This window comes from Talpa europaea, assembly GCF_964194135.1.
Source record: "Talpa europaea genome assembly, chromosome: 1".
In the NCBI taxonomy this organism is placed as follows: Eukaryota; Metazoa; Chordata; class Mammalia; order Eulipotyphla; family Talpidae; genus Talpa; species Talpa europaea.
Window position 1 is genome coordinate 80,326,102 of NC_140073.1, and position 27,292 is coordinate 80,353,393.

General features: G+C 41.0%; 2 protein-coding genes and 1 pseudogene across 3 annotated transcripts in view; all 3 read right to left on the bottom strand.

The window, feature by feature from the left end:
- MCM6 (minichromosome maintenance complex component 6) overlaps positions 1-15,725 on the bottom strand; it is a gene marked incomplete at both ends in the record, with an annotated part of 31,766 nt that extends 16,041 nt beyond the window's left edge. Inside the window, 8 exons of the mRNA XM_084239546.1 lie at positions 2,521-2,662; positions 5,704-5,854; positions 6,619-6,764; positions 7,053-7,218; positions 9,164-9,413; positions 10,254-10,364; positions 12,295-12,441; positions 15,619-15,725. Of these exons, the coding sequence (XP_084095672.1) occupies positions 2,521-2,662; positions 5,704-5,854; positions 6,619-6,764; positions 7,053-7,218; positions 9,164-9,413; positions 10,254-10,364; positions 12,295-12,441; positions 15,619-15,725 (1,220 nt within the window). The remainder of the gene's footprint in view (positions 1-2,520; positions 2,663-5,703; positions 5,855-6,618; positions 6,765-7,052; positions 7,219-9,163; positions 9,414-10,253; positions 10,365-12,294; positions 12,442-15,618) is intronic.
- Positions 15,726-19,360: 3,635 nt separating this feature from the next.
- LOC311177941 (mitochondrial import inner membrane translocase subunit Tim23-like) lies at positions 19,361-19,995 on the bottom strand (annotated as a pseudogene). Its single transcript has one exon. The product of its transcript is annotated as a mitochondrial import inner membrane translocase subunit Tim23-like (transcript).
- A 6,785-nt stretch (positions 19,996-26,780) lies between these two features.
- Positions 26,781-27,292, bottom strand: part of DARS1 (aspartyl-tRNA synthetase 1) — a gene marked incomplete at both ends in the record, with an annotated part of 59,132 nt that continues 58,620 nt past the window's right edge. Inside the window, 1 exon segment of the mRNA XM_084231787.1 lies at positions 26,781-26,872. Coding sequence (XP_084087913.1) covers positions 26,781-26,872 — 92 coding nt within the window.

Genomic DNA, 27,292 nt, shown 5'->3' on the forward strand with positions numbered 1-27,292 from the left:
GTCCTTCTGCCTGCTCTGCTCCCCGCTCTGGCTCTGGTGAATTCTCTCACCCTCCGTGCTTCTGACTGTACCCAGTGCATAAATAAATAAATAAATAAATAAAATTAAAAAAAAAAAAAAAAAGAATAAACTAAGAGCAGGTGGTACAGGGGTTAAAGACAGCACTATCAAGCTCTCGCCAGAAACTGCAGCATGAGTTCAATACCTGGCCGGCCAGGGAGCAACACACATGGCACAGCAGACTTCTCCTGTCTTGCCCACTCCTCCCCTTAGCAGTGTATTTCAGTCAGTCTGCCTGTTCTGTTCCCTGCTCTGTCTCTGGTGAATCCTCTCAACGCCCCCAACTCTGGTCTACACCCCAGTTCTTGTATGCATAATTAAAATTTTTTAAAAAAGAATAAAACACTCAGGAACACATTTAACAAAAGAAGTTCCAACTTTTACCCTGGAAATTGCAAAATACTGTTAAAAAGCCAAATAATCTCAAACTGACCTAATGAATCAATGCAATCCTTATTAATGTCACAGCTGACTTTTTTATAGAGAGCAATAAGCAGTCTCTTAAATTTAATGGAAACTTCAGGAACCCAGAATAGCCAAAACAACTTAGAAAAAGCCAAAGTAATCAAAGTAGTCCCATTAAGTAAAAAAAATGGACAGAAGAGCTAAAAAGAAACTTCTCCAGAGAGGAAAGCAAATGGCCAATAGGCATATGAAAAAATGTTCATCACCACTGGGGAAAAGCAAATCAAAACTACAATGGGTTAACATCTTACACCAGTGAGAACGGCATATATTAAGAAAACTAGCAACAACAAATGTTGGCGAGGATGTAGAGAAAAAGAAACTCTCTTCCACTGCTGGTGGGAGTGCAAAATGGTCCAACCACTATGGAAAGCTGTGTGGAAATTTCTTAGCCTAGTAAAAAGATAGAGCTTCAATATTATCCAGCAACTCTACTCCTAGCTATTTACCCAAAGGACAAAGAAACATTAATTCAAAAGGGCACCTGCACCCCTATGTTTATAGCAGCACTATTTACAATAGCTAAGCTATGGAAACACCCCAAATGCCCAAAAATAGATGAATGGATCAAGAAAATGTGGTACATACGCACAATGGAATATTACTCAGCAATCAAAAAAGATAAACTCACGTAATTTGCAACAACATGGATGGAGCTGGAAGGGATCATGCTCAGCGAAATAAGCCAGAAAGAAAAAGAAAAATACCGGATGGTCTCACTCACAGCAGGAATTTAGAAAACCTAAATAAGGGACCAGGATCTAACTGCAATAAAGTAAAAATCAAAATCAACAAGCAACTATAGACCAGAGACACACTGCAGTGGGGGATGGGGGGAGGAGAAGAGGGATTGGGGTCAGAAGAGGGCGGTGGGAATTGTATGGGGAATATAACCAAAATGAAAATGCATACATTATGCAAAAATGAAAAATGATGTAAGAGTTATATAAAATAATTTATATAAAAAATAGTCATATTAGCCTAGGAATAGACAGCAATTAATGGAATATAACTCACAGAAAATGACCCTCATATACTTATGTTTAACTGATTTTCAACAAGAGTGCCAGAACAACTCAGTGGGGCAAAGGAATAGTTTTAATGTTGTACACTGGCTATCCATATGCAAAATAATAAAGTTGAACCTTTACTTCACACCGTATATAAAAATTAACGGAAATGGATCAAGACCTAATAAATGTAAGAGCTCTAGTAAAAGAACTGAAAGCAGACTTAAAAAGGCTGTATTATTCATAATGTCCCAAAGGTGGAAACCCAAATGGAAGAATTAAGTATTATTTATTTTTAAAATGAAAGGAAATTGAGGCAATCTAAAACATGGATGAGGGCCTCCCCGGTGGTGCAGCAGGTTGAGTGCCGTGCTGTGAAGCTGTTCACAGCCTCTGCAGCATGGGTTCAATTCCTGGCCAGCCAGGGAGAAACCCACATGGCGTGGCAGACCTCTCCTGTCTCGCCCACTGCTCCCCTCAGCAGTGTTTTCAGTCAGTCTGCCTGTTCTGCTCCCCACGCTCTCTGGTGAATTCTCTCACCCTCCCACGCCTTTGACCTGTACCCCAGTTCGAGTATAAACAAAATCTTTAAAAAAATAAATAAAATAGAATAAAACATGGATGACCCTTACTTATATTATACTAAGTACAATAAACCAGTCATAAAGGACAAATACCATATGATTCTACTTATATGAGGTACTCCAGAAAAATCAGGTATGCTGTGATTTATACTAATGAAAATACATATTCATGTATTCAAAGACTTTTATAGAAAAAAAAAAAAAGAGTTCTGTGTGTGATTGGGATTATAAGCATTTTTTCCCTATTCCCCCAAATTGCAGCATGATTGTAGCTATTAAATAAATGTGTATTTAATCATTGAAAATTTTATATTCAACAGTCATAATTTATACTCCTGTTCTAGTAAAAGCACACTGACTTGGTGACATAAAAAGCCTGCAACGCTCAGGCATACACTTACTTGAGAAACTGACTCTTAGCTGTACTTGGGTCACCAACAATGCAAACATTTATGTCCCCTCGAAGGGAGGTCCCTTCCCCAGTTGTCTTTGGAACACCACCAAAAAGCATCAGAAGGACACCCCGTTTTACTTCATCATTGCCTGGAATGAAAACCAAAGGTATTTTGCAACAAACACGTTAAACAATTTCACAGGAAATTACAAAGGCATGTTCACCAACCAAAAGAGCAGAAACAGCTGAAGCAAAGCCTATGACTGGAGTAAAAATACTGGTTCTAATTTTGATTCTGCCTATGAGGTGACTAAAAGTCACCTAACCACTATCCCAATGTCTCTACACCTGTATCATAGATTTCACAGAATTGAGTACTAGCTTCTAAGAGCTCTTTCTTGTCCATAAATCCTAATTCCCACAGAGTCTTTCCTGATGCCATAATCTTCAAATATCTCTTCCCAAAAATAAACTGTATCTACCCCAGACTACATTTCCTAGTTCTTTTGAATTAACAGGTCTTCCAATTTTATCAAGAATTTGAGGAAATGGGCCATGACTTACTCCTTTTGTATCCCCTCAGTGACCAGTACTATATAAAATACATGCTAATACAAATTAGACAAGATGTTGAAAGCAATTCAAAGCTACTTCTAAGAACTACTTATAAATTCATTAAGAAGGAAATACACTCTTAAAAATAACACTAGATTTTTAGAAACGTGTTATTAAAAGAAACATTTTTCTGGGCTAATTATTGTAACTTTCTGTGACTTCCATCAACAACGTGTTAATAAGCACATTTACACAAACCACTTCTGAAATGGAGAAAATTAAAAATACATTCCATAGACAAAACGTCTCTGACTCATGACCTACGAAACAAAGCTGTTTTATACCATTAAGGACAACGTCATCGTTTTTAAATAGTTCAAAATTCTTTGACACTCCTCATTCCCAGATGGAGCTTTTGATTGGACTAAGTGACTTGCTACTAACAAATAGTATATGGTGGAAGTGAAGGGGTATAATTCTAAGACTGTCATGAAAGTATTTTGCTTCCTCCATACTTTGCTCTGACTGCCATGCTTCAGGGGAAAATTGTTGTACTATGAGGATACTCATATAGTCCTATGGAAGAGATTCTCATAGCAAGGAAGCAAAGCTTCTGGCTCACAACCAGCACTAACAGATAAACTGCATGGGTTCCTGTGAAGTGGCTATCCCAGCCCCAGTGAAGCCTGCAGCTGATGTCCTGGCTACACAACTTCATGAAAGGCTGACCCAGTACCTGCCACCAGTTAAAGCTCTCAAATTCCTGACCCAAAACTATTTGTGCTTGTTCCTTTAAGTCATTAAGTTGTAGAATTTCTTATGCAGCAATAGATTTACGCATAAGAGGAGTGGAGAAGCAAAGAGTTTTGATGCCAACTCATTTTAAGGGTGAGTAAGTAACATCAAGGTTTATAATTCCAGGGGCTTCCCTGGTGGCATGTAGGGGTTAAGTCTCAGCACTATCACCATGATGGTCTGAGTCCAATCCTCAGACAGAGAGCTAATATATGGTGCAGCAGACCTCTCCTGTCTCACCTGCTGCTCTTCTTATGAGTGTATTTTAGTAATTCTGCCTCTTCTGCCCTCCACTTTGTCTCTGGTGAATCCTCTACTCCCCGCACTTCTGATCTACACGCCAGTTCTTCCACATGTAAGTAAATAAACCTTTTTTAAAATATAGTAATTCCAGGGCCTCCCCGGTGGCGCAGCGGTTGAGCGCTGGGTTGCGAAGCTGCCCGTGGCCTCTGCGGCGCCGGTTCGATCCCCGGCTGCTCCCCGGCCACCGGAGGAGGGTCCCACATGGCGCGCAGACCTCTCCTGCCGCCCGCTGCTCCCCTCAGCGGTGTACTTCGGTCCTTCTGCCTGCTCTGCTCCCCGCTCTGGCTCTGGTGAATTCTCTCACCCTCCCGCGCTTCTGACTGTACCCAGTGCTTGTATAAATAAATAAATAAATAAATCTTTAAAAAAAAAAAAAAATTATAGTAATTCCAGTACAATTTCATTGATGAAATATCTAGATAGAAAAAGGTTAGTTTTAAATGACTGAAACATGAAATTATTGCCTCTGAAATTTTAAAAACAAGATCTGGCATACTGGAATAGACAGAAGTGCAGTTTTACCCTATGGTCAGAAAAAGATGAATTTTTTTTTAAGATTTTTACTTATGCATACAAGAACTGGGGTGTTGGCGAGAGCTGCAGGGTGTGAGAAGATTCACCAGAGACAGAGTGGGGAGCAGAACAGGCAGATGTACTGAAATATACTGCTGTGGGGGGCAGTGGGCAAGACAGGAGCGCTCTGCCTTACCATGTGGGTTAGCCCCCTGGCCAGGGATCAAACTCATGCTGCAATGTCTGCTCATAGCTTGATAGCACTGACTTTAACCCCTGCATCATCAGGGAACCCCCTGATTTTTATTCTTAAAAGAAAAAAAAAGTTATGCTACGTGAAATTCACCATTTTAACTGTAGAGTTCAGTGGAATTAAGTACATTCACTATGCTTTATAATCATTGCCACTATCTACTTCTATAACTTTTAATCAACCCAGCAAGAAAACTGTATTCATTAAAATCAGTAACTCCCTATCTACCTCACCAGTAACCTCTACTTTCCACCTCTGAATTTACATTCTTGGTACCCCATGTAAGTGTAGTCATGTAATAGCTATCCTTTCGTAAATGACTTTTGAAGACCTCTTCTAAACCTACTAAATACATCTAATCTGATTTGTGTGACTTAAGAAACCACTTATTGCTGTTTTTTTGGTTTTTTTTTTTTAATTTTTCTAGAGGCTTATTTATCTATTTGTTTGTTTGGTTTATACATGCACTGGGTACAGTCAGAAGCCGGGAGGGTGAGAGAATTCACCAGAGCCAGAGCAGGGAGCAGAACAGGCAGAAGGACCGAAGTACACTGCTGAGGGGAGCAGCAGGCAGCAGGAAAGGTCTGCGCGCCACGTGGGACCCTCCTCCGGTGGCCGGGGAGCAGCCGGGGATCGAACTGGCGCCGCAGAGGCCGCGGGCAGCTTCACAACCCAGCGCTCAACCGCTGCGCCACCTGGGAGGCCCTTATTGCTGTTTTATAGTCATTTATTTTATTTCAAATTTATGCCACAAATGGATAGAATTCTTACCATGTATAGTAGGGAAAAGGCTAGTACAAAGATTGTGATATAGATTTTTATCTTGACTCATTTCAAACACTTTTTCCCACTCCTTCACAGTCATTTGGTTCTTAATGCTCTCAGCTGTCTGTTCTTCATCTCTAAGTTCTTTCCCTCCAAACTGAGGAGTACAGAAGAAAGCAGAAAAATATTAAGTAATACTCAATGTGAAAGAAAAGGAACTTCACAACAAACAAAATAAAGTAATGCCTTCAAGGTCGCTTTCAGAATCTACTGACTAAAAAGGTTTTTTAAAAAAGATTCCTGATACAAGTGCAGCCTCAGTTAATAAAGATACTGAAGTCTGTTATTTATCCAGTGAAGTAAAAACAAAAGCTGTCTTTTTTTTGTCCCCCTAACTGTTACCTAAATGATTCTGAACACTTCAAGAGACGAACCGTAACAAAATGTTAATTGCTACTTTGAAGATGAAAATGAAGGAACAATATTATTCCCGCACACCTATCCCCCCAATACTGGAGTATTTTCCAAATTCTTTTTCACTGCTTTGTCATTTGGGACACAGAATTAAGTTCTGAACAGATTACGGAACCTGGTCCATAACTCTGAGAAAGAGTAGTTTACATCATGGATTACGAAATTTTTCTATTTGTACTTTCTCTAGGAACTGTGATAAAAGCAAAACAAACCACTGTAGGTAATTGCTCTTAAAGCACTAGGCTCTAAAGTAAGACTTTCCTCAAGGTCAGAAAAAGAACATGAAAAGATCTGATTTCAGAACTAAAGAAACAAATCTCAACTCCCTACCACTTTCAACCCTCTTAATACTTAATAGATTAACTCAGATGTTCAGAAGCCTTCAACTTTGTAGTAGTCTCAAGAGAACACTTCCCCAAGCTTTGCCATTCTATTAAGATGACTCACCCTTGGATTTGTTGGTTCAACACAGCAGGCAAGAAAGACTAGCCTATATGAAAGGTCCTTAACACCAAGGGCCCGGAGTCCCCGAACACCTTCTGTTTCATAGCCATCAACACCACTGACACGGGAATTAGTTTCTGCACGTGCTCCTGAAAGATCGAATGATAGGTTATTTCACAGTTCAAATACTGAAGGTGCTGATAATAAAAATTGGTCAAATAAATGAAACCTGTAACTCCACAATTTCATTTAGTCTTTAAAATTTTTCAGAACTCTGCATCTTTTGTAGCAAAGTAATTTTGTCTTTATTCTCATCGTACTTCTTGCTCACTGTCTGATTAGCAGTCAAAAATAGAACAAGAAAGATTTGAGAAGTCTGATACTCTGCAGTTCATTCAAGTAACGGAGAATTTAAATTTGAGCCACAGAACACCAACCAGGAGTGCTAAGCTTAGAGACGTCAGGCACAACAATCAGTGTCCCTGTGAAGTCACACTTGTCACCAGCTTGAGCTGACTCCACAGCTTCAGCTCTCAAGATCACTTCCAAACTTCGGGGGATACTCCCTCGAGGAAGCTCAGCTTGTGTCTCTTGAATTCGAACCTGTAACAGATAATAAGACGAAGTCTCTTTCAAATACCATACAATATAAATTAAATGCCAAACACTGACATATTATAAATCATCTTACAAATGCAGATTTTTAACATGTGCAAGCACTCACCATAAAAATTCTCTACTCTAGGGCCTCCTTGGTGGCCTCCGCAGCATGAGTTCGATCCCCGGCCAGGCAGGGAGAAATCCACATGGTGCAGCAGACCTCTCCCGCTTTGCCCGCTGCTCCCCTCAGCAGTGTATTTTGGTCAGTCTGCCTGTTTTGTTCCCCACTTTGTCTCTGGTGGATCTTCTCACCCCCCTCATCTCTGGCCTGTACCCCAGCTCTTGTATGCATAAATAAAAAAAATTCTCTACCCTAAATCCCCTTTCAATTTAAGACTACACCCAAAAAACCCCTTCATTTTTAATCTCATTAAAAATATTTCTTTGCTCAAATTGACCATGTGGTTAAAAATCTGTTCTATATTCCATTTTGTAGATTTTCAGGGAAATTTTTTATGAAGAATTCCATAGTTTCACACCTCCATCTCAACACAATTATTAACATTATTTGCAGATACTTTCACTGGATTATATGAAAGCAGTAAACATTAAGATACTTCATCCCAAAACATTTTGCACTCAGTATCTCTTATGTAATCTTAATACTATTATCATACCAATAAAAATGAACAAAACTTAATTCCATAAAATAATTTAATTCCAGGGCCTCCCTTGTGGCTCAGTTGAGCGCAGTGCTATGAAGCTGTCTACAGCCTCTGCAGTACGGGTTCCAGCCCGGCCGGCCAGGGAGATACCCACCTGGCGCGGCAGACCTCTCCTGTCTCACCCGCTGCTCCCCTCCGCAGTGTATTTCAGTCAGTCTGCATGTTCTGTTCTGTTCCCCACTTTGTCTCTGGTGAATCCTCTCACCCTCCCACGCATCTGGCCTGTACCCCGGTTCTTGTATAAATAAACAAATCTTAAAAAAAAAATTAATTCCACTACATTTTCTATTATCAGCGCATTTTCAAATCGCCCCAATTATCAGAAATGTTCTTCATTATTGTTGTTTTGTTTTTTAACCAAGATCCAATTCATACTTCGTAAGCGGTAGCTATTATCATATTCTTCCTAATATAGAAAGTATCTCTTACTCAAGCTATTGGTATATGTGTTTCTATAAACCAAATCAGATTAATATGAGCTGAAATTGGAATTTAATATTACTTTAGTTTGACATTCATTCCCCCACGCTTGAGCTACTTCAACTTTTCCTTCCTGTCAAAACTTTAAATTCCCCCTTTCTTCTTACTATCATCTATCAACTCTTACCTAGGTAATTGCAACTGCCAAATAGTTTGTTAACTATACACCACTATCTGATTAACAAGCCTTTAAAAAACAGAAATTCATCTCCTCCTAAAGTATATTCCTCTTGCTTATCAAAACAGGTCCATGCTTTTGACACAAGATTTAAGGCACAAACTACTTCCATGTTTCTTACCAAATCATCTTTCAAATCTCTAACTCGGCTGCTTTACTTCAATCATCACAATCCTCATTGCTCTTGATTAACGTGTCCATTTTGCCCATCTTTCATTCATGCTGTCCTCCTCCTTAACCAACAACCTTAATGCTTAACACCAATGAGTCTCTACTTCAGACTCTGAAGTTTTCTTAATTCTAAGTAATAATTATGATGACAGTAATATCTACTTTTTGACATGCATTTTGGAACAGTCCAAAGGAGCTTGCAATAGAAGTTATTAAACACACTTAGATACTGGTAATTGGAATTTGCACTGAATCTTAGACTTATATATGTAGTCATATTTATTGACCCTTTGACTACATAGAAACTGAGTTTACATTGTCTAAATAGCTATTGCAAGAGACTAGAAGTGAATTAAGGGGACAAGCTAAATCCCACCTAAACAAGAGTTAATACCTTTTGGAAATCAACAAATCTTGATTTATTTGTATCTAGCAAGAATCTCCTTCTGTTGGCACAAACTGGATTTCGGCAAATGTTGGGCTGTGTATATTTGAACTGCTGTTCTACATCCTTAATCACTGTCTGACAGTCCAAGCACAGGAATGTTCCGCTCACAAGCTCTGGGTGAACTGGATGAGTCCGTACCACCTGCCCACTGATGCGAGTGAGCAAACCAATTCTGGATGAGGTGAGTTCTCGAATTCTGTTTAAAGACAGAGGTCCTATTAGTAAATATTTTCTAACTAAGAAAATTTCTTTTTTTAATAGTAAGTTATCCAGAGATAAATTGTGCATTTTAAAAATAAAGAGACAAGATATTCTTTGGACTTTCCTACAAGAATGTTTGCAGTCAATGTGCCGATTCCTAAATGCTAAATTACACAATGTACACACATTCACAACAAAATGAAGAAACATGAAAAATGTGAAAGCAAAGAAATGAAGTTGCAATTACAAAACAGGTTGATACCATTTTTGTTTTATGTGCAAATATATTTTTTCCCTAACAATTTCTAAGTAAGCATGTATTTCTAAATAAGCATGTATATGTAGTTATGAGAAAAAATTTTATATTCACAAGTTGAAATACAATTCCTTTACTCCACACATCTATTTTATTAAATAATTAGGTCATTTCAGCAGTTTAAGTTTCCAAGGTAACACTATAATTTCTTCTAGTAAATTTACTCTTTAAATAATCACTAAAAAGGAGTGTTTAAAGGTCATGCCATTCAAACTGACATTTCTAAAAATTAATGAATTTCCATAACTGTTCTCAGTTGTTTTATTTTCTCACTTGACAAACTATCCCTTCCCATTTCCCCTAAAAATTGTCTTTAAATATGACAAATTCTCAAAAAATTGTTTCATTTACTTCTCACCCCCATTTCCCTAGAGAAACATTTCTCTAAAACTAAGCTTTTTGGATAACTGGGTATAAGTCTTTACAAACCTAAGACTGTCCCCACCCAAGTTTTCTGATAATTAAATGATGCCTATAGTATTTGCTGAATTCCTTTTCTTCCAAAGAAGTGTTTCTTACTTGTGTCTGGTAGGTAAGTCTTGGAAAGCAACATAAAAATCTTTGGCAAGAGGGATCTCTTTACGATCTTTGACAAAATTTTTCAAGGCCCGACAAAGGTAAGGGTAAACTCTGAAAAACAAAAGCAAAAAATAAACAAATAAATCCACTGATATCATATAGTGGCTTACTAGTGTCTCCTTTTCCCTTTTCCAACTGCATTATCTAGTGTAGGAGCCTCTTTCAAGCCTCTCTTATCTCACCAGAAATAGATCTAAGACGAGAAACAATGGAATTAAAATGCTGTACTTATTATCTTTAGAGTGGTATATAGCAGACACGCTACATGCAGTCTATTCCGACTTAGATGACTTTAGCTAACAATCTAGGTCATATACCATGTAGCAAGGTAGTCTCCCATTCAGTGTCAAGGCCTAGTATTTTTGTAGACTTAATTCTTCATTGATAAGAAATGGAGGAGGGTAGAGAAGAATTTGTGAGAGCAAATTGACATATATGCTCCATTTCACTGTTAAAATATGTGTATGTCCTCATGACAGAAGTTCCCAATAGCTGCTACAGCTTGGTTTGTGTTTAAGCAAACCAAGTCCTCCAAAAAATTAGCTATTTTAGGAAACAGAAATGCTGCATGGCCTGTGCATGATGTATGGGCATAGGTACTTCCACGCATCAGTCTTGAATTTCTACCCCACTAGTCAGTACAACTTTCCCAGCACATACTTCCACAGTAAACTGTTGTTTATCCCCTCAAGCATTTTTAATGGTCAGCTATGGCTAGAAATATTGATATGCCCTCCAACTCCCAGTCAATTAGGTAAAGGAACAGGGTATGTCTCCTTACTCCTGCGTCTTGTCTTCATTTCTTTCAAAACTGTGAACAAAGTTTATTTTAACCCAATTTTATATACAGATTATCACATTATCTAATCCAAACACAAACATTTGTGTAAAAAGAAGTTTCTTGCTGTGTATTGCAATTAAAAAGAAAACTAAAGCCCACATTATTAAATATAATGTCTACCACAGCACAAAATATGTACTTCAGCTAATTAAGTGTTCTCAAGGGATTCTGTATGACATGGAAAAATGTTATGCCATTAAGTGAAAAGACAAGATGCTCTATCTGTGGTATGATCTCTAAATTACATACATACAGAAATATACATCAAATCATGTCAGGAGATCCTTAGGAAACTGCCTTTTTGGACCTAAAAGGCTTCTGGAACTTTGTTGCCACAGTCTAATGGGGGTTATCTAGGGATGGTAGAATTACAAATCTATAAATGATTTTATTTTCCATGCTTTTTTCTATTTTTAAAATAAAGACATTATTTTACAAAAAGAGAAAAACTTAAGCATTAAGGGAAGAACATGTTATTGCTGTGAAGACATGTCTGATGTAAAAACTGGTGTTTTATACACTTTCTCAAAACAATTGAAAGGGAAGTAGAGGAGGATGAAACAAAAGACATAATACTAAATAAAAGCTTGACACAAAGTTAGTGATCCTTCTAAAACTTGGGAAAGCTATAGAAAGCAAATGTTTCTGATATTTGCACGTGACAAACACCCAGCTCCACAAATGCCCAAATCAGTTCAAGGCAGTACTAAAACGACCATAGGTTGTATTAAAGTTCTTCGGTGACAGATTCCATCTGTGTCACAAGTGAACACTTCCAGTCAAAGAAGTTGGTCTCCCATGCCTATTTAAAACAAAGCAGGGCCTCCCTGGTGGAGCAAGGGGTTAAGCACAGCACTGTGAAGCTATCTGCAGCCTCTGCAGCACAAGTTCAAGCTCCGGCAGGCCAGGGAGCTACCCACATGGTGCAGCAGACCTCTCCTGTCTCACCCGATGAACCTCTCAACAGTGTATTTCAGTGCATCCACCCAGTTCTGTTCCCCACTCTGTCTCTGGTGAATCCTCTCACCGCCCCCTGCACCTCTGGGCTATACCCCAGTTCTTGTATACATAAATAAATATATCTTAAACAAACAAACAAACAAACAAAAAAAGAAACAAAGCAGACTAATATACCCATACCTATAGAACTCCTCTTGAATGGTAGTGGAAAGTTGCTGGTTAAATTGCTCCAGGTCCACAAAACTTACAACCAATGTATTTCTCTCAGGACGAATTAGCTCCTCTGCTAATTGCAGGTACTTAATTTCTCCATCGCTGTTCTGAAACCTACAGATACATACAAGTCAAATTCAGTGGAAGAATTAGGCAAAAAATGTTCTGTTCCCCACTCTGTGTCTGGTGGGTCCTCTCCCCCTGCACCTCTGGCCTGTATCCCAGTTCTTGTATGCATAAATCAATCAATCTTAAAAAAAAAATTAGGCAATAAAAAAGAATACAGATACCTCATAATTCAGGGAAGTAAAGATGGTCAGCTTTATAGTGAGATAGGCCCCTCTAAACTTGCCCTTCCCCTTTTGATAATACTTTTTAGAGCACTCTCCACTTCTCCTTCAGTGTGGAAGGACATCTCCTTCAAAAAGAATCACTACCATGACTTCCAGTGCTTTGTCAAAACCTCAGATGTGAGGTGTTTTTGGCCAAGTACCTGCAATTTTATATTATTGGAGTATTCATTGTATCCCTGGGGGTTACAGCTTTCTAAAAATTTGCTGTGGCTGAACCAAGAAAGAAAGTGTATGCAGATTTCTATGGAAATTATGATTCCATGAAAGATTTTGAGATGAGAAAGGCTCATTTTGAGGAAGGAGATGAGAAGCGTGCAAAGTAATCTTGAAACAAAACACTTCTTTGGCTTGGCTTCCATGGAAGTTTATCAATAACTTGTATTTCTGAACAATGAAACATGAATATTTGGGCTAAGAATTTCTCTTGATAATTAAATGCTGTGGACAGGGGTAAAAAAACAAAAATATTAAAAAGCAAACAACACAGATTAGGATATTATCTTATCTAATAAGACTGTAAAGTGCTTTGCACAGAGCCCAGAAGAGAAAAACTGGGTCTTTGGATTTTAACCTGAATTTCTTGATTCATGTTTTCTAACCCACAAATGATAAGTACTCTTTTACTCTTGTTACATATGATTAAGGTTGTATTAAAATCCAAAGACTCCCAAAAATAGATGACTGGATCAAGAAGATGTGGTACATATATACCATGGAATATTACTCAGCATTCAAAAAAGATAAGCACATGCAATTTGCAGCAACATGGATGGCGCTGGAAGGGATCATGCTCAGCGAAATAAGCCAGAAAGAAAAAGAAAAATACCGGATGGTCTCACTCATAGCAGGAATCTAGAAAACTTAAATAAGGGACCAGGAAAAAGAATAACTATAAGAAAGTGAAAATCAAAATCAACAAAAAACTATGAACCAGAGACACTTTTTGGGGGGTGGGGGCCGGGAGGGGAGGGATTGGGGTCAGAATGGGGCATGTGCAGTTGTATGGGGGAATATAAAAATAAAATTTATTATTTAATAAAAAAAAAAAATCCAAAGACTCAATACTAAATGGAAAAGTGATAGATTAGTTGGTTTAAGAACCAGAATAAAACAAACTACAGAAATAAAGTTCTTCATTGCCCAAGATCTCAGGAAAATGGAAACATACATATGCACAAAATAAAGATGGTGCAAAGTAGAGAGGACAGAGGGGAAAAAAAGCTGCTGCATGTTTTTTTCCTCCAAAAAGAACATCATACAAAAATTTCTGGTTTTATTGTTTTAACATAATATGCAGATTAGGTTTGCAGTAAAATTGATTCTGCCTCCAAAGACAGCATTCTATTAAATTATCATTGAACATCTATTGGCAAAACACTATGCCAGAGGTACCTGAAGCTGAAAATGACCTTTATTCCTACCCTAAGGTTGACACTTTCATAGGAGCTATTCCTCCTAAGGACACTGGCTATTCCTCCTAAATGTCCACTGGCTTATTAAAAACTGCCACCATGGGTCTCCCTGGTGGCGAAAGGGGTTAACCACCGCACTGTGAAGCTATCCGCAGCTTCTGCTGCACCAGTTCGATCCCCGGCCAGGGAGAAACACACATGGTGCAGCAAACCTCACCTGTCTCGCCCGCCCGCTGCACCCTTAAACAGCGTATTTCAGTCAGTCTACCTGTTTTACTCCCCACTCTGTCTCTGGTGAATCCTCTCACCCCCCCATCTCTGGCCTGTACCCCAGCTCTTATATGCATAAATAAATCTTAAAAAAAAAAATGCCACCGAACTGTACACTTACAATAATTTTGTTACATATGTTTCATCACAATTAAAAAAAGGAATTTCGCAGGACATTCCAAAGTGCTTACTCTTCAGAGGCTACAGAATCCATAATCTTAGAGCAGTGATAAATCTGCACTAAGAAAAGTGACTAGTGGCAACTGGACCAGGGGCTCCGAGACCAGGACCCAGAAACCAAACAAACTGCGAGGGGTGTTGGAAGTGTTAGGGGGAAAGGATGCTCTGAGCTAATCCCATACAGGCTTTGTGGATTCCACCCCCACTCTAGACCAAAGTCATCAAGACATTAGTAAAGACAAATCCCGTTACCACCAAAGGGAAGGTGGCTGGGACCTGAGGGTGGAGTTAAGCAGCCAGGTTGGGTATAAAAAAAAACCAAAGACGTGGGCCTTGGGCTCTCTCGCTCGCCTCCGCCTCCTGGCTTCACCACCTGGCTCGCGGCCAGCTCTCAGAGTGCCATTTGGGATTCCAGATTCGCGGATCGGGTAGGACGCATTTAAAACTTTGTCTCCCATTTTTCTCCCTGAGCTGTACATTTCCTCATTTCCCCTTCCCTTGTAAATAAACCTTTTATTAACCTTTCGTGTGTGCCTGCAGTAGAGTATTAATAAGTCCTTTAAAGCGCGCGGGTGAGGACCCCCAGTCAGGCACCGCGTTTTGTATCCGGGCTGCCGTATAACATAAGGAAAGGCAAGGCTGCAGCTACTGTTGCAAAGGGCGAGGCTCCCGCGTCACACCACAGGGCTCACTCTAGCACCTTCATCTGCACGGGCTGCCGGGGCCCTCGGCGCTCCCAACACCAGACTCCTGCAGCCCGGAGCAACCAGGGCTCTGCCACGGCTCCAACGCCAAGGTGGCTGCCCCTCTCGCCGGGCCGCGTGCGCGCACAGGGGCCGCACTACCGGGACCGCGGCCTGGCTGGCGGCGGCGCGGCGATCCGCTCAGGGCACCCGGCACCGCCACGTTTAAGGAGGGGGCGGGAGATGCGTTTCGCCCCTGAATCCGGCCCGTCCCGCCCTAGGCTCTTGCGGGGCCCGGGCTAAGCCCCAAGGGGGGCTGTGGGCCCCGCGGGCCCGGAATGGGGAGGGCGACACCCCGGGAAGTTCCGCGGGGAGGGGCGCCCCCCGACTTACTCCTCCAAGAAGTCCAGGAACAGTTTCTGGCACTTCTCGGCCACCTCGTCCCGGACTTCCTGGTGCTGGCTGCCGACGCCCGGCTCCGCCGCTGCCGCGAGGTCCATGGCGGTCTAGAGCCCACCGGCAGCAGACGCCGCGCCCGGCCGCCACAACTTGCCTCTCCCGCGTCGCCGCTGCTTTGCGCGCGCCAGCGTCGCCCCGCCCCTTTCTCCACGCGGAGGGTTGAGCCAATCGTGGAGCAGGAGTTCCGGGATTTCGCGCCAAACCTGTCCAATGAACGCCGCTTCTCCCGACGCCCCGCCCCTGGAGAGAGGATTTCGCGCCAAGCGCCGAGACCTCCGGGAAAAAGTCGCCGACAGCGCGGAAAGGACGGCGTGTGGCTGCCTTTGCGCCTGCGCAGTATGGCGCGTCGTGGGAAAGTTCGGCTTCTGGAACTCTTAAAACGGTGGGCTCTTTTAGTGTTTAAAAAAAGTATTCTCAGATCATTCCACTGCTGTGACTTGAGCGGGAGTGAGAGTCTATGGAAGGGGAAAGGAGCCCCCTTTCTTGAACCGTTTAATTTGAGAAAATAAGCTGTAAACCGCGGATAAAACTGTGGAAGAAGGCTTCCCTGGTGGCGCAAGGGTTAAGACTCAACCTATGAAGCTGGCCGCAGCCTCGGCCGGCCGGCCAGGGAGCTACCCCCATGGCGCAGCAGACCTCTCCTGACTCGCCTGCTGCTCCCCTCAGCAGTGTATTCCAGCCAATCTACCTGTTCTGTTTCCCGCTCTGTCTCGGGTGAATCCTCTCACCCCCACACCGCTGGCCTGTACCCCAGCTCTTGTGTGCGTAAATAAATTAAAAAAAAATGTTTTTTTTTTTAAAGAAACTGGAAGAGCCAAATGAGAGGTGTAGACAGTGCCGCGGTGGGGTTGCGAGGGGGTTATTCTGACTGGTCCTGTTCAAGGATTGTCAGCGAAAATTTTAATACTGTTGATGGAGTCCTCTTTTGAACGCTCTCTTGGCTTGAGTCCTCATTTTCCTTCCTTGACACACTCCCCCCACAACCCCCACACACACCCCTTCCCTGTCTTCCGCAAATTAATTCACTTGGTCTTTCTCCTAATTCTTTGTCCGTTCCCATTTGCCCTCTTTGCAGTGAGTCCTATTGCTGGGGGGGGAAAGGATGTCCCAAAGCAAATTCCATATAGGCTTTGTGGACTCCACCCCCACCCCAGGTCAAAGCCAAAGACACTGGGAACTCCAAATCCCATCACCACCAAAGGGAAGGTGGCTGGGACCTGAGGGTGAGTTTAAGCAGCCAGGTGGATACAAAAGGCAGACACGTGGGCTTTGGGGGGCCCCCATTTTTGGCTCTCCGCCAGCTCGCGGCATCTGGCCAGCTCTGAGAGTGACTTTGGGTTTCCAGGTCGTCGGATCGGGTAGGACGCATTAAAGACTTTATTTCCCTATTTTCTCCCTGAGTTGTACATTTTCCTTATTTCTTTTTCTCTTGTAAATAAACCTTTTATTAATCCTTTTGTGTGTGTCTGTAGTGGAGTATTCATAAGTCCCTTTAAAGCGCGCGGGTGAGGACCCACAGCCAGGAACCCGTTTAATATCGGGGTTGCTCTATAACACTTTAAATGTACTCTTTTCCCATAAAGGAGTTCTCTTGGGGGACCCCCGTCACCCCTGGCTTCGATTAATATCAGGGTGCTGATGACTTATAAAGGTGTATCACCAACAGTATTTTACGGGGCGTCGGAGAAGGGTTTAAGAGAATCCTAGATCGCGTCCATCTTTTAAGGCTTCCAGCACATTAAAAAATGAATGACTTTTGGGCCTCCCCGGTGGTGCAGGCGGTTGAGCGCAGTGTTGTGAGGTTGTCAGCAGCCTCTGCAGCGCCGGTTCGATTCCGGCTGGCCAGGGAGCTACCCACATGGCACAGCAGACCTACCCACATGGCACAGCAGACCTCTCCTGACTCTCCCGCTGCTCCCCTCAGCAGTGTATTTCAGTCTGCCTGTTCTGTTCCCCATTCTGTCTCTGGTGAATCTTCTCACCCTCTGGTACATCTGGCCTGTACCCCAGTTCTTGTATGAATAAATAAAACTTAAAAAAAAAAACTTGAAAAAAAATTACTTTTATGCCAAACAGGGTGATCATAGTTTAACTGATTCTTTTAGCACGCACACATGTGCACACACACTACTCACATTTACAGAGTTTATAAAAAATATTTATTGCAGAGTGTTTCTGAGATTGTATATATTACCTCATTTGAAGACGATGGGAACTCTGTATTCATCAGCCTCACCAGCTGCAGAACCTGCTGCTCACCGGGCATAACAATCTTTCCTTTCCTGTTTTTCCTTCTATACTCCCCTTTGAGTTCTCCTAACCAAAGTTCCATGCACAGAGTGCAGAGTTCCAGGCTAATTTTCAGCTTTGCCCACTAAGAACTGTCTTCCCTTCTCTCCCCCCCCAAATACACACTAAAGAGGTCCTCTTTTCCTCCTTCAGACTATACCTCTGGACCAAAATAGTAGATGAAGTCTCTAAATGAGGGTTGTGGGGATACCATGGGTATATCTTCCATAGCAGGAGCAGGGTGTGCTTTATGAAATAGCTCTATACTATATCCCTGTGAGACAGTGTGTGTCTGGATACCTGAGGGTGAGACTGCAGGTTTCGTAGGTTAATCATCCACCTTTTATTAGTCCCGGGAGTCTCATCCTGTACATAGCAGACTGGTGGGTGGGTAGGCACTTATAAGCAGTTTTGATGGCACCAAGAGAAAATTTTTCTGATCTACATGCAAGTCTACCAAGTTACTCTGAAGCAATGAAACAGAACAAACACAAAACCAAAAAGAGCCATTGCTCCTTCCTTTCAGCAGTTAGGAAGAGGATTGTATGAGCCTGAAGATTAAAAAGCATTGGGCTGCTCAGTCTCTGGGAGGGAACAAGAATGGCCACTCTAACTCCTAGTGTGACTTCAGCTAGGATGTCTAAGGGTATGGTATTGTGGGTTTTGTTGTTATATTTTTAAATGACAGGAACAAAGGACTGTAGTGCTCTCTGCTGCTCCTGCTTCCTTATGTGTGGATTATCCCGTTCTTCAGTGATCTGTGTGGGGTGTCCTGTAATGGGCAGCCAATTTTGTAGACAGAAATTTATAACCTTAGAAACATACAACCTAATGATGGAGGCAGGAGATATATATAGATATAGATATAGATATGGAGTTCTACCAAATAAAGTATAAGGAAGAAATGAAGGATTCTCATTAACACATTTTGTGTAAAATGAGATATCTACCAAGGTAGAAAATAACATTGATTCTTACGGAAAATTACAGTTTTTTTTTCTATTTTTACCCTTTATTGGGAATACAGGGTAACATAGTTTCAAATCATTAAATGAACAAATATGGTTACAAGTATTGATAGCAAGCATGACCTGAACTTATGGGAGTAAGTGGTTTTCCAGTTCAAGTGTAGGAGATAACAGGTGCAAAATCTCCAGAGAAGAAGAAAACTACATTACTCAGCCACTAAAGGGTTTTTGACTTCAACTCATTAATGGCTGGAAGGAGTGCCGGTCCAGGTCAACCATCCATGATCTTCATCATAGCAAATGAAAATCTCCTGTTTCTCAAATTAATTGTAGGTAGAAGATAGAATAACTCCAGGCTCACTTATAAATTAACCTGGATGATTACTAAAGTGTTCTCCATTCATGAGTTGGCAAAATCTTCAAAGTGACTGTTGGAGCAAGGAGCCTTTCATGTGCTCCCAGTTGTTATACAGTGCATAAAGGCTGGTAAGTGTTAGTCCTGCTAGACCACCTCGTGCTACTCCTTGAAGACCACCTGTAGATTTATACAACATGCCTGTCATGGTTCCAGCTGCTACTGTGTTGAGGTCATCTTCTGCACCTCTTGTTTTCTCAATGATGACACCAAATGCACTATACAGCAAAGCCAGAGAACCTAGAGTATTAGGTCAAAGTGCCCCTTGCCTAGTCACCATATTCAAAATCTGTACGTTTCTTGGCTTGGACCAGGCCATGTTCTGGGTTTCCTTCAATCCTAGTCGGAGACCATTGATTGCCCCAAACGCAACCCCTGTCATACAACATCCTCCAATGTTGAAGAAGGCCAGTTCAAATCTTCCCCGGGTTTTATTAGCTCCAGTTGGCAAAATAAACTCATCAGTATCCTGCACAAGATATCGTGGCTCCACATTTAAATAAGGAGACAGAGGGTTCATACCAGTTAGCGGGACGCCGGCCAAATCCGCGTGCGAGTAACCTGCTCCGCCGGCTCCGAAAAAGCCTGCCAAGCACCCAGTGGTTTTGTTGCCGCTGCCGGGGCGGGGCCGCCCTCCATACTTTTGCAGCAAAATGCCGGTGTGCTCCTCACTGAAGCGTCAGGCCGTGGCTGCCTGCTCGGCCGTTAGGCCTCAGTAGCAGAGGGGTCACCCGCGTTACCACCGCCTCCTTCACCTGGAAAATTACAGTTTTAACAATTGTCAATAATTTCTATTAATTAAAGAAAATCAGAGATACAGATAAATAAAAAACAGTAAATACCACCCAAATTGTATCACACAAAAATATTTTTTTAACATTTGGTATTATACATATATATCCTTCTTTATAAACATGGCATAACATTCTTTTTTTTTTTTTTTTAAAGATTTATTTATTTATTTATACAAGCACTGGGTACAGTCAGAAGCGCGGGAGGGTGAGAGAATTCACCAGAGCCAGAGTGGGGAGCAGAGCAGGCAGAAGGACTGAAGTACACTGCTGAGGGGAGCAGCGGGCGGCAGGAGAGGTCTGTGCGCCATGTGGGACCCTCCTCCGGTGGCCGGGGAGCAGCCGGGGATCGAACCGGCGGTGCAGAGGCCGCAGGAAGCTTCGCAGCCCAGCGCTCAACCGCTGCGCCACCAGGGGAGGCCCTACATATTCTTTTTATCTCAACTGAACAATATATCATGAACATCTTTTTTAGTTACTAAATATATTTTAGTATTATTTTAATGGTTAGCTAGATTACTATAAAGCCCATCCACGTGGTATATTTTTACAAATTTAAATCTTAAGACAACTTTTTAATGAGGAATTAATGAGTCAAATAGGAAACCATTCTAATATTCGTGATATATGTTGCCTACTAGTTATGGCAAACATTTCCCCCTGTCCACGGTGTCTAACCGTTGCCCTCCATCCTCCTGCTGATCAGGTCAATTAAATCTGCCAATATTGCGACTTACTAGCTTTCGCTGATGTGAGGAGTGAAGTGGCAGGGCAGCAGCTGTTGTTTCATGTATAAAGGACTCTGGTGGAAGTGTTAACTCTCTGGGAATCAGGACCTCTAGATTAGAGTCTCAGGCTATAGGGTACAAATTTCCCAACTAGATCGCTGAAAAAGATGTACATTCCTTCCAATGCTTGTATCGTGGACCCTTGTATTGAACCTAACAGGCATCATGCATCTGACTTACCACAGTTGTTGATTTAAGGTATATACCATATTCCAAAGGGGGCACCCCCTTCTTACCCAATAATGTCTCTTAAGCAAGTGCCTTGGTTTAGCTTTCGAAATATCCATGTATTTCCATAAGGCTGGAAACTTCTGGGTGGTGCTGGATGTATTACTATCAGTATCAGGAACTCAGCTGCATTGGGAAAGAGCTAAGTTGTTAAGTGTCAGAACAGCTAATTAAAGCAACAAGCCACAAATTAAAGTAGTAAGACTTTAATTATTGTGATGGTACAAGAATGAAGTTAGTCTCTCTTTCCAGCTTCTGACTAATCAGCCAAGACATTTACTGATGCCCACAAATGTATGTAGTCTTACCTTGGGCCTCAGTCTTTCCATACAAAATAGATATCCAGAGGCAGTGATAGGATTTCAAGTCTCAAGCCCACCCTTGAGTGTAGTAGCCATGTGCCAAGTTGGCCCAACCATGAACCAAACATGTTTTCTTATTATTAGCTTGTCTTTTTTTTTTTTTTTTTTAGGATTTTTTTTTTCCTTTTGTGTGTGTTTGCACAAGAACTGAGGTGTAGGCCAGAGGTACAGGGGGTGAGAGGATTCACCAGAGACAGAGTGGGGAGCAGAACAGGCAGATCTACTGAAATACACTGCTGAGGGGAGCAATAGGAGAGGCAGGAGCAATCTGCTGCACCATACCTGGGTTGGCTTCCTGGCAGGTTATAGTGCCAGCATGGCACAGTGCAGGATCTCTATGGTCCGGGCAGATGGGTAAAGGAGAGTCCTGGAGCTCTCAGTGGTTTTTCAGGGTTTCAATGGGTTTATCGGGTACACAGCAGGCAGAGGTGTTGGGGATGGCTGGGAGGTCTGCCAGTCTCCCAGCCCCTGGCGAGTCCTCACGCATTCTGGGCATTCTGGCATTCTCTCGTGGTCTCTGCTTCTCTGCTGGTTCTTCTCGTAGTTCAGTTCTTTCTGACTCTGCTGGCATCCCCATGAAGTCACCCTTGTAAGCCCTGGTGTACCCACCTACGCATGCCCACACCCCACTCCATTTGTCCACCATCAGGTATGCATTTAATCAAATGGCGGGAGAGTGGAAAAGCCTGATACTTTTTTACCTTACCCCACACCCCCCTATCCATATACATAGCCTTAAGTTTGAGCTGTGGTGAAACAATGAAGCAACAGTGGTGACAAAAGACTCTGGAAGTCCTAATTATCCAGCTTACTGGACCTTTTCCTATTTGTTCCGTTTCAGATGCATCAGCCACTATCTTACAGTGGACTTGGTGGGTCTCGTAGAATCCCTTTGACCACATGATGTTCTTTAGTTAGGTGATCCCTTTTTACGAGAGCCCTATTGTCATGCCAAGGCTGATTTTGAATGGTGGATAGTTTTCTGTTGCAGGTGGCATAAGCTACGTGGTCTATATTGTGATTCTATTAGGTCCTCTTAGAACTCTGCATGGCACATTTTCCCACCATAGATACTATTAGTATCATCGGTTCTGCTGCTTGAACCGCAGCCTGGGCTGTTCCTGTCCAGGCATGCAGGCTGTTCCTGTCCAGGCATCACTCAAACTTGACAGCATTTCATGTAAATGGGTCAGAACCCTGTTCTGTTCAAGAGTTCTATGTATTTGAGACTTACACTTTCTGAATGGCTCATAAAAAGTGAGGCAACTGTAAAAATGCTAGGGAGGAAATCTCTCTCTAATCCACAATCGTAAAACCAGCATGGTATACTCTGAAGTACCGCTGTAGAAACTGTCAGGGCAAAGGTAAGGAATTCCAGAGAACATTTCTTCATTTAGGATATTCTTTTATGACAGTTTTCTTTGAAAACATGGTGTTTTATTTTTCTATCACCTTAAAATAAAAAGAAATTTTAGAATTACCATTTTAATGCTTCTCACAAGTAGATAATTCAATTAGGTCTGGTTCTGAAGGAACATTAAGTTGAATGTGAAGGCTATGATTAATAACCAGTCAGAGCCACCGTAAAGCAGTGTGTGTATGCTAATAGTTTTCTTGCAAACTAGAAATACTAGCTATCACAAATTGGATCCAGTGACGGTCCAAATGCAGGAGTCTGTTAGGGCATAAAGCATGTTCTGAGTTACTCTATTTAGGAAAGCAAACATTAACTAATCTCATTTAATTCCTGAAACTAGCTTCTGTTCAGAAATTCCTTACTATGAACTGCTGCATGATCAACTCCTCTTTGTTAGAACACCTTTAAAGAATTCATCCAAAGAGATGTCTCACCACAGGTAGAGTAGTTAATGTGAAATTTCTGTAATAGGTTTTACTAAATTAGGAAGTGATTATTTTGAAGCTCAACAAGAGTATCATAGTATCACTATATCCTTCTACACCTTTTTTGAATGCATATACATATTTGTATGTGTACATACAATTTTCCATAAACATGACATGGTATCCAGATTTGGGTCCTGGTGGGAAACATGTGGCACTCTCAGGAAGAGTATGGTTGAAGACACTTATGAAGTGGACATAATCAAAAGTTTAGGACTCTTTAATGGAAACTAGAAAGGAATGGTGAAGTATCCTAGAACTAGCAATTACAGTAAGTCATTACCACCTTCCACCCTGAAGGGGCAGAGAGGGGCATTGGAATTTGTGTCTGTAGAGATGGAACTGTGACCTTCCGATCAGTGGAAGCTATGGTTTGGAGAGGTGAGGTGTCATGGCCAAAATGTGACCAAGCAGTGAAGAAAAACACATTCTACCCTTCATTTCTCCCTTCATCTGATCTCCTATTTGTACCTTCTAATTTCCAAACCTAACTAGAAGTCATTGGGAAGGGTACCTGGCCCATAGAAGGTTGGCCTTCTAGGGCACACAGCAGAGTGGAAAAGGGCAGTGAGTAGGAAGGTCTAGTGGGCAAACAGAGAAAGTTCAGGTCACATGAAGAATTTTAAATGTCAATAATCTACAAACATATATATAGTCTTTGCTTTGCATGGTTCTGATATATGCAATTTTTGTTACTACCATTTTGTTATATTATACCCATCCCCAATATGGTTCAAATTTCAGTTACCATGGTATAGTCATTGAGTAATTCCATAAAATACAAATATCACTGCTAGCTTTTCAGTTCGCAGATCACTCTGTAAAATAATATATTCATCATGATACTAATCATGTCACTTCTTTCAGAGGTCTGTTGATGACTGGTCACTGCACAGGTCATTCAGTTTATACATAAAGAGCAAAACAAGATGCTGTGTTGCCTTGTCTCCTACTAATGAACCCAAGTGACTTTTTACAAAAATAGGTAACTGAAATAGGGGCTGCCAGCAAGGATGAAAATGCAGCAAAGAAACAAAAAGTGCTAACTTTGTAAGTAAAATTTGAATAGAAAGTTATAGAATAATTGCCCATGGGAGAGCTTGCCTTGCCACTTTTTGTGTATTTCCAAATAAACTGCCTGAGGAAATTTGTGAAGATGAACTTATTGACATAAACAAGAAAAGTGGCAGTGATGGAAAGAATGAAGATGATCTCAGAGGAAGTGACAATAGGAAAAACTTCACATTAAAAGAAGTCTCAGAGATATTTTATGACATTTGAAGTATTGAGGATGAAGTGCTGGAAGCTGATCTGAACCTAGGAAGGAGTATGTCAGTTCACCAAAGCATGGGAGTGGTGGTCACTTCATACTAAAAGTTATATAAGAAGGGAAGCATAGTTCAAATTATTCTTGATACTTTTTTTTAACAAAGGAATAAAACACTAATTCTCAATGTTTCTAATATTTAAAATTACGTACTAAATAAATGCTATTTTACTATTTCTAATTACCCTGTACACTTATAACTAACACTACGAAATTTTTAAATTTGACAAATTTTAAAGGTCATGGGACAATCATATTTTCCCTCTGACTATTAACATTGCTTTGTACAGTTTTGGTAGTTTTCAGGGTCCTACACAATGATGCAAAGCAAGTACTGCCTGTATTGTTTTTCAATTATTGATTACTGATTAACATCCTATAATATGGGTCTAGCATTTTTTTTTTTGATTTATTTATTTATACAAGAACCGGGGTATAGGCCAGATGTGTGGGAGGGTGAGAGGATTCACCATTATGTGTGGTTCAGTATAAAATTAAAATTACCATTGGGCCTCCCCAATGGTGCAGTGGTTGAGCGCTGGGCTGCGAGGCTGCCCGCAGGCTCTGCAGTGCCGGTTTGATTCCTGGACGCCAGCGAGGGTCCCACATGGCGCGCAGCCCTCTCCTGCCACCCACTGCTCCCCTCAGCAGTGTACTTCATCAGTCTGCCTGCTCTGCTCTCCCCTCTGGCTCTGGTGAATTCTCTCACCCTCCCGCGCTTCTGACTGTACCCAGTGCTTGTATAAATAAATAAATCTTTAAAAAAAAAATTAACATTACCATTAACATATGCAATAATATAGAGAAAAGTATTTCTATTTATAATTCCTTCACAGAAATTTCTTTCTTTCTTTTTTTTTTTTTAAAGATTTATTTATTTATACAATAGCTGGGGTACAGGCCGGAGGTGCGGGAGGGTGAGAGGATTCACCAGAGACAGAGTCGGGAATAGAACAGGCAGACAGAAAGCACTGCTGAGGGGTGCAGCGGGCACGACAGGAGAGGTCTGCTGCGCCACGTGGGACTATTCCTGGCCAGCCAGGGATTGAACCGGCACTGCAGAGGCTGCAGACAGCTTCACAGCGCTGCACTCAACCCGCTGAGCCACCGGGGAGGCCCCTTCACAGAAATTTCTTTATGGTGGGGAAGATGGGAAAGATGGGAGAGCATTTTTGTGACATTCACTAAGTATTAGTTAAAAATGAAACAGAAAATTCTGTGACATTTTTAACTCTATGTAAAATAAACTATTCACCCAAGCTGCCAACTTTAAAAATTCTATCCTTATCCATCTGAATTTAAATATTGATAGAAATACATGTTATAAGTATATCAGTTTTCATTTGCTTTTAGGCACTTGTATAAATCAGTTGTGTATTTTTTTCTCTCAAATTATAAAATGACAAGAACTAATTATAAAATCACACTGCCATGAAATTACAAAGACAATTATAATTAGCTTTAAAATTTTATTGAAACTCAAGTTTAGAATTCAACAATTTAATGCAATTATATTGAATATTTTCTGACCAGTATTTTTACCTCCTTTACGTGATTTCTGGGCATATTTTGTAGAACTGACTTTCTACTTAATTTTTCATGTTATGCCAATTATTAAAATCTAAGATACTTCCCTAAAATATTACTTATCTCAGTGTCAAAATTTTATAAAATAAGCTTGAATATTGAAAAATTTAAGACATTAGTATTATGGCCACTTTTCACAGTGGCTATCCGAAGAAAAAAATTGTACACAACCTTAACTGTTTAAAATTGTTAACATTTATTGTAGTCATACAATATGAATTTTTAACATAACATATGAATTATTCATTAAAATGTTCAACCATTTCCTACAGAAGCATGTCCCAAGTTATAAAAATCTCATTTTAAAGTACTCTGTACGGAATTAATCCAGAATTATGGCACTTTAGAGAAGACATTTATTCTATTGCATATTTTAAGTACCTAAGGTACAGCCGGTCAATAGCAGATTACTGGGAAGTCTAAAAAAGCATGGCTTTCTTTAAGGAGTGAGTCGTTTTGGATCACGGGGAAACATTGAGGTTTGACGAACATTGTGCAATCCCAAAAACAGCATAGTTACTCGTTCCAACCCTGGGGAAAACAAAATAATTATTAATTCCTTTTCTGAAAACTTCTCAGGGTCTTATTGAAAACTACCAACATAGTATCACTGACTGATAAAATACTCTTCCTTTTGGGGAACAAAAATGACTTGTGATTTTGAGTTTATTTTGGGTCTGTTTCAGAAATACAGATGATGCTGTAGGTCCTTAATTGTATGAATTCTGTGAAATGTGAACTATAAATCTGTGTGTCTAAAACTCATGATTTAAACAAAAAAAATTATAATCCTATGGTTTCAAATGAGACCAGATTCTAATTATGTAGTCCAGTATAAGATGAGGGCCCTAAACTTGCTCAGGGAATTTTATTAAGAATGAAATTACTGGTGGGCCTCCCCTTGTGGTGCAGCGGTTGAGCGCTGGGCTGTGAGGCTGCCCACAGCCTCTG